Source organism: Manacus vitellinus, unplaced genomic scaffold (assembly GCF_001715985.3).
Source record: "Manacus vitellinus isolate BGI_N305 unplaced genomic scaffold, ASM171598v3 scaffold_3_pilon, whole genome shotgun sequence".
NCBI lineage: Eukaryota > Metazoa > Chordata > Aves > Passeriformes > Pipridae > Manacus > Manacus vitellinus.
The window spans coordinates 20,243,636-20,259,089 of record NW_021940535.1 but is presented as its reverse complement, the minus strand read 5'-3'; the positions used below and the strand labels follow the sequence as shown (position 1 = coordinate 20,259,089).

The following is a 15,454-nucleotide window of genomic DNA, read 5'->3' as shown; positions in this document are numbered from 1 at the left end:
TATCAGCTTTATTATTTTTAGTACAATTTCTTTCCATTTCTTGATTCCTGCAGAGGGATGACAGCAACTCACTGCCTTAATGTATATGCCTACAAATGCTGCATGTGACTATAAAAGTTTATCATCTATTTATAAAACCAAATGCTTGTTTCTAAGAGTGCCTATTATTGCATATTACAAAGGATGGTTTTACATGTGAGCAGAGAAATATAATCACTTTTCTATTTTAAATCTTCCTGCTTTTAGCTTATCATAGGACAGTCTGCTTTTATTAGGAAATAAAAAAATAACAGAGTCATTTAAAAGAAATCCCCTTCATAGTTTGTCTTTATACAATTCACTGGCAATCAGTAGTCTCTGTTTCTCCATGGGCTTCTAAAATTCTCTACAGGAAATGTCAACTATGATAAAACTAAGTTTGGAGTTTCCCCCCACTCTGATACTGAAAAAACATTAATGATTGTAGAGGCAGAGAAGATATGTCAAGATTACGTTAACATCGCCCAGAGCTACCCTCTTTCTCAACTGGTTCTGGTCTTTGCTGTGGAAAAGTACAAATGCCTCACTGCACTGGAGACTTCTGAGATGTCCTTTCTTCATTAACAGTATTGTGTTTTAAGCAAATTTGTCTCAAGCGATTTCTGACCAACATACAAATTTTTAAAAGAGGAGATAAAAAAAATCTACTTTTTGCCCCAAAATTGGCCATTTCATTTCTCTCTGTCTCTAAACAGAAGTTATTTTCTAGGAAAATAACTACTCAAGAATAATTTCCTATATGGACATTCCTGCTCTAGAACAAGAGTAATTTTTTCCAACATACTTTAATATCTCTTAAATATTACTGATTTTTCTCCAGAGGAACTATAGCCAAGCCCTTACACTGAGACCAGAGGCTATCCTTTTTGCATAACAGAGAAGAAATAGATAATGTTACCTTTATACTATGACAATTTCCAAATATGATATGTCATTGACCTGGAAACAAGGAACACTGAAGGCTCTTCTGAACTACCAGTTAATTCCAAGATGATATGCAAGCATGCTGCAAAATACTGACTTGTTTGCCATGGGGAAATGTCTAATGCCTCTTCTCAGACTAATCCAAATTTAACTCCAGTTAGAAAGGAATTGAAGGATTGCCACTTATGGTGTAATGGCTCTGTTCTGGCTCTTAAAAGTAGATTCTACACTGTTACAGTGCATTTGCAGGAGCATTTTAAGCTTGTGATAAAACACAAACAGAAACTGGTTTATGAACTCAATAATAGATGTTTTTGCAAAACAATCAGCAGAACAAACTAAGGATAAGTGCACTCTTCACTGGCCTGAAGTGACAAACTTCAGTTTATGTGTAGAGTGTTTGTGAAGTGTGTGGAACAGCTACAGAAAAATCAAAGGATGGTAAAATCATCTTTTGTTATAAACTTTGCATCCATGCAGAGCTTGTAACATCAGAGGCTGGGGCCTCTGTGTGAAATAGCTTTATAAGAATTGTGATAGTTAATTCATAGCAAAATCCTGAATAGTTTTAAATGACAGTGCAAGGTACAGGGTATCAATAAATTATTGATCTTTAGATTCTGCACTGCATGCCTCATGCCCTGAGCACCTGAGCTTCTATCAGCAGGGAAAATAAGAGCACTCAACATTTAGAGGAATGCTTATGCTCAACAGTGTCAAAGTGGAGAACTACTGTTTGCTAACAGAGTAGTGAACTTAATTTATGCTTTGGTTTGGGAAATAAATGCTATTGTCTTTTTCAGAAACAGTGTCGTCTCCCCCGTCATAGATGTCATAGACTGGAAGACTTTTCAGTACTATCACTCTGTGGGCCTGCATCGAGGTGTTTTTGATTGGAAATTAGATTTTCATTGGGAACCAGTGCCAGAGCATGAAGAGAAGGTACGACAGTCTCCCATCAGCCCTATCAGGTAACAGTCCATCAGACAATGCGCCTCCACTCAGCTCAGCAGCAAACTGTACAGTTTGGGTCATCTTCCAGCTCAAAGGAGAGATATGGTTACTTGCATATCCTCAGTTAATATTTTTGAAGGGATAGGGTTTTTGTTTACACTGTTTGTTTTGGCCCTTAGTAATTATTGTAACTAGATTGCAGTCATGCTTTCAACATGACCAATATTTTCCACACGTTGACACAACTGGTGTACAGCCTGACCAGACAAGGTGTGGAAGTTTGTAGGGAAAGCAAGAACAAGTCATAAAGAGTTAAAAGAGATGTCTTAATCATGATCTGTTTGTTTCTTTTTTTGGATGTACACGTATTCCACATTTCCCATTGTTCTGAGCCTTATTTGATAATTCAGCTCTTGACTCCCTTCCCCAGGCAAATCCTGGAATTAGACTCCAGTTATTCTTTCTTTTGGTTAGATAATCAATTCATTCAAGCTTATAGGAGCAGTATTCAATCATTTTTAATGCTATCTCTATGGAAACGGTGGGATTTTCACACTTCACATAATTCCTTATCCAAAACTCAAGGTGTTCACTTTCAAACTGCTTTCTACACAGGAGTCCTGTGGTAGCTGGTGCAGTGGTGGCCATGGATCGGCATTACTTCCAAAATACCGGAGCTTATGATTCTGACATGACCATGTGGGGAGCAGAAAATCTGGAGCTGTCTATAAGGGTAAGAACCTTAATTAAAACATCAAACTGTGGTAACTCTTGGGCTTTTAAGGAACTTAAATGAAAAGGCAAGAAGATATTTATAAAATAAATGAAGTGCAAAACTTATCAGGGTATTCAGATTAAAACCTTCTTTGCAGAAATCTATCCCCACGCTCTGCAGTCTGTCAGGACAAAAACATGCAGATGCTCTGATTTAGGAGCATTATGTCGGGAGAAGGAAGTTTTGTTGACTATCAGTATCTGCCTGAGGACTTTTGGCACCCTCTGAAAGCTGCCTCTTCTATTCTGGCGTGTAACATGCACCAAAGGGAGAGTACCTTTATTTCTTTGCCAACCTGTACTTTTAATAACAAATTATTAATATTAAATCCTTTGCATTGATTTTTGCTGAATACAAAGAGTAACTAAGATTAAAAAGCAATGAAAATTGCAGGCATGAAGGGTATGGTCTTTTTAATGTCCCAGACAAGAGAAGGTGTGCTCCCAGGTCCTTCCACTACACTGCACTGTTTGTGCACAGAAAAACATAAAAGCATATAAATAGCCATGCTGGGTCAAACCAGAGGTCTGAATGCCCAGTATCTTCTCTGTGCCTCTGTATCTGTGGGGAACAGTGTATAAAGAATATAATAAGGCTCTTGCTGTTTCCAGCAATGTGCAGCTTAGGATTTCCTGAGGCAGAGCCTAGAGTAAAGGAGCTTCTCCTTTTCAGATAAAGGTAATCCAAATAAGGTAATCTCCTTTTGTGCTTTCACCTGTGTTCCAGACCTGGCTCTGTGGTGGCTCTGTAGAAATTATTCCATGCTCCCGAGTTGGGCACGTCTATCGCCATCACGTTCCCGCTGCTTTCGCCTATGAGGAGGCCATTGTGAGGAACAAAATCCGCATAGCAGAGACCTGGCTGGGCCCATTCAAAGAGAACTTCTACAAGCACGACACAGTGGCTTTTTTAATCAGCAAGGTAAAGACATCTGTAGTGGTTTGTTTCTGAGGGAAGGCATGTGAGTTGAGGTAGGTGAAGAAGGTGGAATAGGGGTGGGGATGTCTGTGTGCAGTCAAACATTCAATGAGCATGGTGCTGGGGATGGACTTTTTATTAAACCTTCCAGTGGAAGAGCTGTCAGATCAGGAAGGGAAGAAAGAATATCCTCTCCTACAAGGCAGTGGGCCAACTTGTGAGCAATTTTGAATGAAAGTGTCATTCACCTTCCTGTTCCTTTAACAAAGCCATGCTTTTAAGGAGAAAAAGACTCTATTTTCACATCTTTTTCAAAGCTTCTCTCTCCTTGTCTGTGTTGTAGGTTTGAAATCCACTAGCCACATGTTTGTCAGTTGACTCACAAGGGTTTCAGCCTTGTACCCGAAAGGAGCACACTAGGCCAAGTCTTTTTAAATGGGCAGTTAGGTCCTTAAATCATTTAAAAATTTCCTGAAGGCTTTTCTTGTCAGCTCAGAAGCAATTTTCTGTACTAAAAACTACAGTCACCAATGATACAGTTTATTAGCTGTAAGCAGCATGACCTTTTGCCTGGGTTTATTCTAGCCAGAATACTTTCAGTACTTCTAAGTATGATGCTCCCTCAAATGATCCATTTTATTATCTCTGTGCCCAACACACCATAACATAAACAGCTCTTTTTCTCTTTTTCTTTCTTTCATAGCCAATATTTTCAGCATGTCAGTGCAGCTGGATGTCATTCAAAAGGCACAAACAAGCAATGACACTATTGCTGCTCAGCTGCAAAGGGCCCTGTGGGGATTTATTGCACTGAGAGAGTGAGCAGAGCAACCTATGGGCCACCACAAAATTCTCTGTGAGCCTTGACTGCTAATACTGCCCACTGCAGAAAACAACCCCTGTTAGGTTCCTTTATAAGCCTTCTCGGTTTATGATCTGAATCACATCTTGCACAGGATGTTCATGGTGTGAGCATTAAACAGATGAATAAGGCTCTTCCCAGCTCTCTGCTATTTCAGCCACCATCTCTTTTGCTCCTTTTCTTGTGTGGTTTGCTTATTTAATTTACAAGCACAGTTTCCTTTCAGATTGCTTTACAGGGATAATGATTTTCTTTGTGTTATTTACACCATTTATTCAGCATCAAATGCAGACTGTAACTAGTATGACAAAATGAGATTTACTGCCATTATCTTCTTCAGCCAAAGCAGTCTCATGAGAGACATCTCTTTTTAAGGGTAGCATTTTACTTTTCTCCTTCCCTTTTCCAGGAAAACCTCTTAGGGGACAGGGTTGTGTGGTGCTGAATTGCTGAACTTTGTTCTTACATTTATTGAATCTAAGACTGACACTAAACTATGAGGTTCTCTTTAACATATTGCAACTGTTGAGCATTGCCTATGCAATTTACAGGGGCTGGCAAACTGCCACATAGCATGACTGATCCCTGCCTTTAGAAGCCCATACTTTGCCCTTGATCTCCAAGGCCCTTAATTTGTCAGTGTTTTCCATGTTGCAAAGTCCTTTTTATGGATGCAGAGAAATAGCTGGTCTGAGGAAAAAGTTATTCACAGGCAATTCTTTGCTTATGTTACCAATCCTAATTTTTGATGTAGAAATCCAGACCAGTCTCCTGGAATCCCATCCCAATGGCATTTTTAAAAAGTAGAAGCATGAAGGGGGGAGATGTATTGCTGGAAAGAAAGAGGAGGAAGACTCTTAAGGCTTGTGAGATGTTTTTAATATTTGGGCACCGAGAGACTTAGAAAACTGTTTTGTGTGGTTTTGAAGCTGAAGGATTAGACACTTAACTACTTAGAGTTTTCAGAACCCTGTTAGCCATCCTCAGTGCTAAATACCCTCAAATATTCAGACTGTCGGTTCTTTGCAGTGCAGATGCCCGTAACTGCACCAAGGATTGAAGGCATTTGTCCTTTTGCAGAACAGAGGAAGAGTTGATATTGTGTATGTTTATAATTCGAGAAAACACAGAAATCATAGGAAAGGTTTTATGCATTTATAGCTGCAAAACAAATTTGTTTACTAGATTTAGTAACTGTCAGATAATATATTTTGGGCTAAATTCTGTCATCACTTATGCCTCTGGTCATGAAGGACTGACAATAACTGCATAATCTGGGCTGTTAAAGGCCAGGACTTAAGTTTTACTCAGAGGGACAAATTCTATACTGAATGACAATCCAATACAATACCACTGAATTTCAGTGCAACAAGTGTCAAATTTGGTCTTGACTTTTTAATATAAAAATATGACAAAGACTGACTTATCTTGCAGTATAATAATCATTTGTAGAGGAAATACTTATTTTCACAATGTATGCTAATTCTGAAATATTTACTTCTCTCACAATGCCAGACTGTGGCTGTTTTAGCACAAAGTTTGAGAAACGCTATAGCTGGACTTCCTCCTTTGCAAGAGATATTGATAAGAGACATATATCGATATCTGTAACATGTAGGCTAGAAAAGGTGGTAGAAACAACTCCTATTTTCACTCCTAGCATCTCTAACACAAATACACTAGTAACCTTGTTGCTCTTATGCTTTCTCCCTTTCTCCACAAAGGCAGAGAAGCCAGACTGCAGTGAGCGCCTCCAGCTACAGAAGAGACTGGGCTGTAGAAATTTCCAGTGGTTTGTATCAAATGTGTACCCTGAACTCTCCCAACCTGGAGACACGCCAAGATTCTCTGGCAAGGTAAGAGAAAACATCCTATAAAAAATGATCAGTGTTTTTCATTGTTTAAAGACTCCACTGTCATTTCCGTGTACTCAGGGAGCATAGAGTGAGTGAGAGGCTGTTCCTGCTTCGAAACTTTTATTGTCCAAACAGACAATGCAACAAGGGTGGGAGGAGAAAGAAAAGGACAGAGACAAAGGGCTAGCACACATCTCACATAGATGTTGAAACACAGCCAGGAACTGAACCCAGATTGTCTGACTCAGTTCAGTGTCACAGCTCAGAGGATCCTAGGTTTTTAAGGTGCTATTAGTAAAGGAAAAGAATTGTGTTGCCTCATGCAGATGGCAACAGCAACAGCAGCTGATATATCTCTGTGCTGATCCATGTGCACAAAGAGAAAAAAACATTTCTTCAGTTCTGCGCTTCTCCCAAGGACAGAAGTGGTAGCAATAGCAGTTCCTTGGCTGACTGTGTACAGGAGGCAATACTCTCAATGTTGTTTTTTGGTTTTTTTTTAAATAACTCATAGTTGATAATTATAATTCATTAAATATTAATTTATTCCCAGCAGCCTTAACAGAAGGGAGTTTCCCCAAAAAAGGCAACAAGGTCTACTAATTAATTCACAGTCTGCTATCTGGAGCTGGGTTTTACTGTGTCCTTTTACTATTTTGTCTGCTCTTTATTTTCCAAGTTTGCTAGAGAAGAGTGCAAGAACTGAGTGTAGATGACAGAAATTGTCACATGTTTCTTTTCTTTTGGAACATCTTGGGTTTTTTCTGACTACAGTGTCCGGTTGAAGTGCAATTTTCCATTAGTATAAAAAGTTCGAAAGATTTCTTTTCATTATCATAATAGTTAAAACCAGAAGGGGGTATCTCCAATTTAAACAAAACTCACTGGGTAGCACTGACCTTTGATGAAACTGTCTTTTATATCAGATCAGTTTGCAAGATCAATATTCAAGATCCAGGCTGGAAAAAAGTAGTGCCTGAATTATGAACAAAAACGTATCATAAAGGGATACAATTACAAAAATGTTAGCTGAAGGATATTTTGGTTGTATCCAATTGTGAGTTATGTCAGTATAAATCTTTACTTACAGCTTTACAATACTGGTGTTGGCTTCTGTGCAGATTACAGACCTGGAAAAGCCACTGCAGAAAGCTCTATCAAACTCTCACCTTGCAGTGACAGTCTCACCCAGGTAATGTATACCTTGAGTATACAGGCATTGTGTCAGATCTAGGGAACCATCCTGAAGACAGTCACTCCAACGTGTAAGTAGCTGGGTTGACACTGGTGGAAATAACTGATGTGTTCAGAATTAGGCATATGTTAAGGTATTGACGCCCACGCTTCTGAAGATGAGTAATTTGAAAAATGGCAATGTTTCATGTGTCACTGATAGACACACTTTGCTCCAGCAGACATCATTAAGTGCCTATTTGTTTGGTGTATTTGGTCATGTCTGGGGAACAGAAAGCCTGTGAGTAAAAAATACATAACAGTTCCAGAATAATGGGAATGGGTTTCCCCCATTAGTGACTAAAACTGGTTTAGTGTCTAAACTGCAGTGTAAAGCAGGAGGAAAATTCATGTAGACTCCCAAACTGAAATTAGTCCAGAAAGTTCATGCTTTAAGAGAAGCCAAACCAATGTAGACTGACTGCAGATATTTATTCCAAGTCCCAGGCAAGTTTTCCTGCTCACACTGAGCTCAGGGTAAGCTGCAGGCACATTTCTAACTGCATTGTGTGAGGACACTGCCAGAAACACCCTTCTATTCAAATATTTATTAAACTAGAAAATTTTATTATAGGATGGGTTTACTTTATACATAATTGTAGTTCATAAGGCCTTTTCTTAGGTAAATAGTTATGCCAGAATTAGCTAGCAGGGGGGATTGCTTTGAAGGGTCAAGGTTGTTGGGTCTCTGTCACTCATGTTTGGGTTGCACCTTAACAAACATGTACAGGAAATTGTTTATGGAATTAGCATTTAGAAATTAATTGGGATGTCTGTCCATCATTGTTCAAACAAACCCTCCCTCTTCCAGCACTTTGAATATAACGGCATGAAGGAAATCCGGCTTGGTTCTGCTCCACTGTTTTGCTTTGATGTCAGACACGGGAAGGTTATCCCTCAAAACTGTACAAAGGAGACAGACAACAGCCACCAGCACTGGGATGTCCAGGAGGTCAGTAGTGTCTCTGCTGTGAGGGAAAGGCAGCTGATGGTGACTGTGGGATCACTGGGTGATTTACAGCATTCATGTGGGGAAGGGATGAGGTATTTGAAGGGCAAGTTTCACTTCTGTACCATTTTCAGCCAGAAAACTTAGGATGCCTCTTGCTCATTTACACTATATGAAATACATTTCGTTTAGAAATACAAAGTACAGAGATCCTAACTTTATTCCTATGTCCTTGTTTTCACTGTTTGTCTTATAGGATAGAATCAGAATCAGTGGTTGTGAAAATAAGAGCAGGGCAAATCTTTGCTGACTTCTTTTGGATAGAGAAAGGGTCTGGGAATCCTGAACCCTCCCAAATGAGAGCTCTTTGTGAGGAGCTCTTAGTGGGAAACATTAAATTTCCTCCTGTACTGTAAGAGAAGAGCAATATCAGAGGAATTCAATATTATTCAGTGGACTTCACCCAGCAGGAACTCCTCTACAGGACTGAATAACCTCATGCTCTGGGACAGCCGGAAAACAGCAGTTACTGTAGTTGTTGGGATGCAGAAAGCCTCTGGGACAGTTCCTGCTGTAATTTGGTTTGATTCCTAAGGGAAGCACTGTGAAATTTTGTGGCCGGTAGTAGTGAGGCTGATGCTGATGACAATCTGTAGCCACAGGAAACAAATAGTGGTGGAAAAGAATTCTGCACCTACCACTCCTGTCAGCTTCAAAAGGAACTATGCATATTTACCATGCTCTGAGCACAAAGTTAAACCTACTCATTGTATTTGGAGTAATACTTAAAAATATTTGAACAACAAGTCCTTACTGGTGATCTGCTGTATATAAAAATTTTCTAGCTTTATTTTTATTTTGTTCTTTCTTTCCCTTCTTCTCTCACCTTGTAGAATGGAATGATTGTCCACATCCTTTCTAGCAAATGCATGGAGGCAGCAAAGAGTGAAGATGAGATGGACTTGTTTTTGTCTGTGTGTAACAAGAACGCAAATCAGGTGTGGCAATTTGAACATTCCCATGGGCTACATCAGAGATGACTGACAAGTCTCTGTGGAGGTCGAGTCTCCAAAATTTAACATTACTTCTGCTTGGGATTTAAGATGCATTTCCTGCATGGACAAGAAAGATGTTTGTGTTTGCTGTAGCATGCAGGGAAGTTAGGAAGGTCTCTTATCTAAAAGCCTGGCTCCTGATTTATTCAGCTCTAGCTAAAATTTCTATTTATTCTGAGAAGCAGGGAATAAAGAGACTGAGCACCAATAGATTCTCAACTCTGCTATTGCAGAAGACAGTTAAGTTTGCCCTTTGAAACAACATGGAAAATTGGCTTCCAGACAGCCTGTCTTCAGCATATTCTGTGACTTCGGAGGATACAGGAAAATTAATGTTTGTGAGACTTTTGAAACTGTAAGAGGAAGCCAGCCAAACCAGGATAAGAGTTTAACCTTGTTTAACAGTGCACTCGACTCATATAAAAAAAAAAGTAAGTTTTATATGTATAAGTAGTAGAGGTTTCCACATGTAATAGCAAAAACTTTGTTTTCCAACTAGCCTGAGTCAAATTTCTACCCTCTATGAGATTACACAGAGCATAAAGTAGCACTTAATTAGGCACTAATCGACTTGGAATACTAACAGTCCTCAGCGTTTGGCACACCCTTCCTTAAATCCTTAGTCCACAATCTATTTTGGATGGGAGAATGAGACTGAAAAAACAACTTTTTGTTTTGTTTTAATGACATTTAGGAACAACTCCTGAGGAAACTTTTGTGGTAGAAAGAAGGGTAACAGCTTAGGTTCTCTGCTTATTTGCAGAGAATTATAAGCAGAATTGGTGGCATCCATTTGCTCTTGTAAAGCCATGGGCTGAGTTTATTATTATTATTACAGTAACAGAAGTGCTGGCTGAAAACAGCAAGTGAAGGGAAACAACAGTTTTCAACAGTAGCTGCCCAGGAAGAAAATACTGGTGCTTGCTTCCATTTGCTTGCAGCCTCAGTTAAGTCTTTCACTCTGTGAGTTTTAGCCAAGAAGGAACCGTAGATTCTTGCTGTCATGGCTCTCCAGGTTGGTCCTCAAAAGACCAAATTTCCTAGAGAAACTTCTGTAGAGCCTGCATTGCTGCTGACCTGCTGTCTTTCAAAGGGGTGAATGAGAGTTGAGGTTAGGTAGCAAGAATGGTCTCACACAGCATGCAGTAGCCAAGCAGACTTCCACTTTAGTATTTTGTTAGGGTACTTTCAATTTTGGAGTTAAAATCAATAATGATGACACTTCCCAAGAGCCAGCTGAGACAGAACAAAGATTTGGGAGTCTTCGCACATCAGCATCACACCCAATTTATAGTATAAATCAGTCATGATCCTAGGTATTTATTAAAGGGGGGGCATCATTAAGGAAATTTAGTTATGTTTTGAGATGCTTTTCAAGAGAAAAAATTGTGGTGTTTTTTTTTTAATGTACAGCACATTGTTTAGAGAAAGGAAGGAATAACAGAATATTCTGCTCAGAGCCTTCCAGTCACCTGCTCTTGGTAAATCATAATAAACTGATATTGAGCATATAAAATTGGTTACAACAGAAGACACAAAAATCACGTTTGCAGTGTTGTCCAAAATTTTTCCCAGTGTCTGGTTCCCTGTCTACTTCAAGTGCTACAAATTCCACACTATATTCAGGCATCACTTCAATCATCCTGATTATTACTCCTGCTTTCTTTGATAGCATCAGAATCTAATACTATTGCTGCAGTGTTGCTTAAAATTTCCTGTGACATTCTTAAAATGCTTCAACTTTCATCTGAGAAGATGGTAGCAACCTCTTCCAGAGCACCAAGTGATCCCTGACCATTGCCCAAATTTAGGGTGAGAAGAGAGAATTTTTTAAATTGCATAAAAGCTGAGTAAAATGCTGTTTTTTGACACGATTCCTTTACTTAAAATTATAAGTATTCCAGATTTTAAATTATGTATTATTTATTTTATTTTGGACACTACACTAGGAATATCATTCCTTCAGCATTTGGGTTAATGTTAAAAAAATGTGTATATAAATATGGTAATTGAACAGAAGTGGGATGTATCGCAAAGAAGAATGAAAAGATTTTTGGTTTAGAAAGGAGATGTTTGGAATTAAATTTCAGAGACATGGACATCTTCATCTTATGTTACTTTGTAACATAATGATAAAAATGTAGAAAGTAAGGTTTGCTGTAGATATACGTACAGTAGAAAAATACATTACCTAATACCTCTTCCAACAATAAAATGAAAATATATGGTTCAGTACCATTTAGAAAATAATTGTTAAAATACTTCTTTTGTTTAGTAATAGAGTGAATGTGTGTTTGATTTCCAAGCAAACTAAACTCTAGAGCACAGGCCAGAAGGGAGCTACAAGGTGGTCTAAGAGGTCTCTGTACAGAGACATCCAGGGTACACAGATTGTGTACCATGTCATGGAGCACACTTCCCTCTAATATAAACACAGCTTATTATTACACACAAAAAAAGCCCCAAAGGGAAAGCATTTATCCCTGTTTTTCCTAGATTCCTTCCTGTATACCTTTTAAATGCATTGGTTGGTTGTACCAATACTATTTCCTTATTGTGGTCATTTACACCCTGCCCCTGTGGTTGGATCCATCTGCTGAAACCTTCTCCTCATGGCAGTGGGCTCAACAAAGAGTCTCTGCTAAGGGTGCTGGTGTGTTTTCCTCATTTTTGCCCATCTTTCATGCAATAGTGATGCCTTCAGCATCACAAAACATGCTTTCAGCTCTGTATTTAGACAGGGTCAACATTCCAGGTTCTGCTAATTCCCACTGACAGGAGAGAAACATAAGAACAGAATGTTTCATGCAAGAACAAAGCAGTTTAAGCTTTGAAGGCCTGCGAAGTATAGCCTTGGGCAAGAACAAAGGAATTCCAGCAAAACACAAATAAACATCTTATAGTCTAGCTCCACCTGTTTCCTTGAATTTGGCAATCCAGGCATAATGAATGCTTTGAGCCAAACCCACCTGTGAAGCTGAGCTAAAAGGTCAGATTCAAGAACAGGTCACCTTATGGTTGACAACACTTTAACTAAACAGCCTGGTTTATTCCTCTCCCAGCTAATGACAAATGGAAGAAAATACAGACTTGAAGACTTGATTCAAATTGCAAACGTATTGGAAGAGAGTAAAAAAAGGAGTGTTTTGCAAACATTGGTCACATGTTTTTAAGCTCGTGTTTTTAAGCTATGCAAACTGCACGTCGGCCCTGAATAAAGTATATCAGTACACAGTTAAATGTATTTTAATTTTCTTCATTGTGTGATGATTTGTTAATGTCTCATTTTCTTCATGCTGCAGCACAGCTGGTCTGCAAAGAACCCAGTTGGAAAGCCTCCAGTGGCAATATTCTCATTTAGCCATCACCTAACAGTCTTACAGAAATGTAGACTAGGACTCTGCCTCCACTGACATCTTATAGGGGGCTTGATTTTGTAGACCTTTGCCATAATTTCTATTGGTTTCAGTGGAAAGGTCTGAATAGGGACTACAGAAGTAGAATTCCTGGAAAGGAGAGTCTCTGGAAAGCGTGATCTCTGGCACACACTTCAGGCAGCTCACAGCTGCTTATTGCTCCCACATTTATTAATCCCTCAGTCTTACAGACTGACAACAAATAATCTAATAATGTCACTTGTATTGTTACAGGCATAAATGAGCTTTAGAGGATTACATCCTTTAGTATTATATTTTTCACTGTATTTTTTCTTAATTTAATATTCTACTAGGTGAAAACTGGGGGTTTTTTTACAGTCTCTTTTTCATCATTTAATGTAATAATTACATAAAAAATTTAATCTCAGCGCTGAAAGAAAATCAGCTGTTACTCTGACTGTCAGGAGTTCATCTCTCAAGATTGAGAGCATCAGATATTTACACCTGAGTATGAGCCACTGAGAGGCTATTTCTGTCAATCTCTCTTTACACATACAGTTTGGGATTACTGAACGAACCAAAAGCGATCAAAAGCTGTAGTCAAACCAAAACATTTAATGCAAAACAGTCCTACAGAGACAACAGGTCATTGCATTCTGTCATCTTCTCTTTCTTTCCCTCTTATTAGCACACACTTTGCCCGCTTAGAATTCAAGAGCCAAGCAGTGAACAAAGAGTTTCATAATCAGAGTATTTCAAGCAGGTAGATGCATAAAATTCATCATGTCAATTAAAAAATAAGCCTTGCAGTAAATTTCTCATCAGACAAGTTGTCCATCTAAACCCCTGCCTTTCTGTTGTCTTATCTAGTTCGTGTATGTGTCATACCCATTGAAAACCCATCATCTGTGCTGCCAGGATCTGCCTTCACTTACCAATCAGTCACCAAACCATTGGAAGGCCGCTTAAGTCTGATTGAGCATCCATGCTTCCTGAGCTCATGCAGCTCAGCTGATGGATCAGCAGCTGCCCTAGCAAGCTCCCACACAGAGCCAAGAGCCACTTCTTCAGGGCAGTGTGCTGTTGATCCCTTTATTTGCAGAAGCAAAGGGAACGTTAATTTCCTAGAGTAACAAATTGTGGTCAGTCTGTGGTGTCTGCGTAAATATGCCCACGTACAAGCCCAGGAACAGAGCCTGGTGCTGATGTTAAGGAAGTAACTTCTAGTTTTACATAAACAATGAACGGTTTCAGCTCCAGCTGCTGCTTCTGAGTGTAGCCTGTGACAGAACTCTTAGGATTCTCTAGTGCCAAGAACAACTCTTAAATCAGCAATGAGAGGCAAGGGTGAAACAAAATAGGTCTTGACATTGGAAAATAACTTGATAAGCAAAATAAGAACCACAAGACTATAATTTGCTAATCACAAGAAGATGTCTGTCTTTTCTCAAAAATACACAATTTCGTACAGTTTCATTCAAGATGACACATAACATGATGCTCAGGCTTGGCAGATAGCGGTGATTCCATTTTGTGGAATTACCAAGGTTTCCAAGTTTGGTTTCAGTGTGGAACAAGACTCACCATTTCCTTTGCTTTCTGAAACAGAGCTGGAATGTCACACAGGCAGTGATCAGAGAGGTTCCCAGGCCAGGCTGCTCACGACAAGGTGCTGGGCTCTGCTTCCTTGTGACCCATCATAAGAAAGAACCTTTTCCTCTGGGATGTCTTGCTTTCAACAAGCTGGAAAATTTCAATAAAAAATTGTTTTGCTGGAATTTGCTTTGACAGCTCTAGCAAATGTGTTTATAACAATTACAAACTAGCAAAGACTGTTAACTAAGCAGAATGAGGAAAATCAATATTTGATTTTAAGAAGGAAAGAATAAGGTGGCAAATGGGAAAGGCTGAATTTAATTTCAATTCCCAATTTCGTTTTACAGCACTGTAGAACAACCCAACAACCCAATAACAATAGCCTTAGGTTTATGCTGCAAGTTCATAATGATATGCCAGGCAGGAAATGGTTTTCTCTAAATAATCATGCATTCAGGCCATTTGCTCTCTCTTTGCTCTACTTGGCACCTGGGGTGATTTTCATCTCTTCTGATCTACAAAAGTAATCTCTGGAGGGCAAAGGACAAAGCAGAAGGCTGGGGAAAAGGGCCCAGGACTGAGCCCTCAAAGCTGGAGGCAGCGGTCCTGCTGTTTAATATCTTGGCATTTGATTCACTCGGGGTGCCCCCCAGCATTTCACTGGTCAGGAAGATCCAGGCACCCTCAGAGGCTTCTTCCACACCTCAGCCCTCCCTGCCCTAACTTAGGTGGCCGGACAAATCACCTGAGCACGCCCAAGCGTAAGGGAAGCCTACCTCCCAGTCCTCCGGGAAGTGGCAGGAACACGTGAAAAACACTCTGGATGGGAAGCAGAGATCACCTTTTGGGTCGAACTCAGGTGGTGTAGCTGGGACAAGTGGCCACGTCCTCCCCGCATTCCAGGTTCTCCTGCAAG

General features: G+C 39.5%; 1 protein-coding gene and 1 long non-coding RNA gene across 4 annotated transcripts in view; one reads left to right on the top strand and one right to left on the bottom strand.

The window, feature by feature from the left end:
* Window positions 1–11,425, top strand: part of GALNT15 (polypeptide N-acetylgalactosaminyltransferase 15) — a 25,194-nt gene extending 13,769 nt beyond the window's left edge. The window contains exons 5-11 of one of the 2 annotated variants that reach the window (XM_018075798.2): window positions 1,767–1,934; window positions 2,533–2,650; window positions 3,419–3,613; window positions 6,197–6,328; window positions 7,419–7,520; window positions 8,373–8,513; window positions 9,404–11,425. In XM_018075798.2, coding sequence (XP_017931287.1) covers window positions 1,767–1,934; window positions 2,533–2,650; window positions 3,419–3,613; window positions 6,197–6,328; window positions 7,419–7,520; window positions 8,373–8,513; window positions 9,404–9,550 — 1,003 coding nt within the window. In that variant the 3' untranslated portion in view covers window positions 9,551–11,425. Of the gene's footprint in view, window positions 1–1,766; window positions 1,935–2,532; window positions 2,651–3,418; window positions 3,614–6,196; window positions 6,329–7,418; window positions 7,521–8,372; window positions 8,514–8,766; window positions 9,256–9,403 lie in introns of those variants that run through there. The other variant, XM_029961865.1, reaches the window with a different exon arrangement.
* LOC108640238 overlaps window positions 1–15,454 on the bottom strand; it is a 25,450-nt gene extending 9,996 nt beyond the window's left edge. For both annotated transcript variants that reach the window (XR_001921025.2, XR_001921024.2), the window contains exons 1-2: window positions 15,315–15,454; window positions 14,527–14,685 (exon numbers count right to left, since the gene is read on the bottom strand). This is a non-coding gene — a long non-coding RNA (uncharacterized LOC108640238). The remainder of the gene's footprint in view (window positions 1–14,526; window positions 14,686–15,314) is intronic.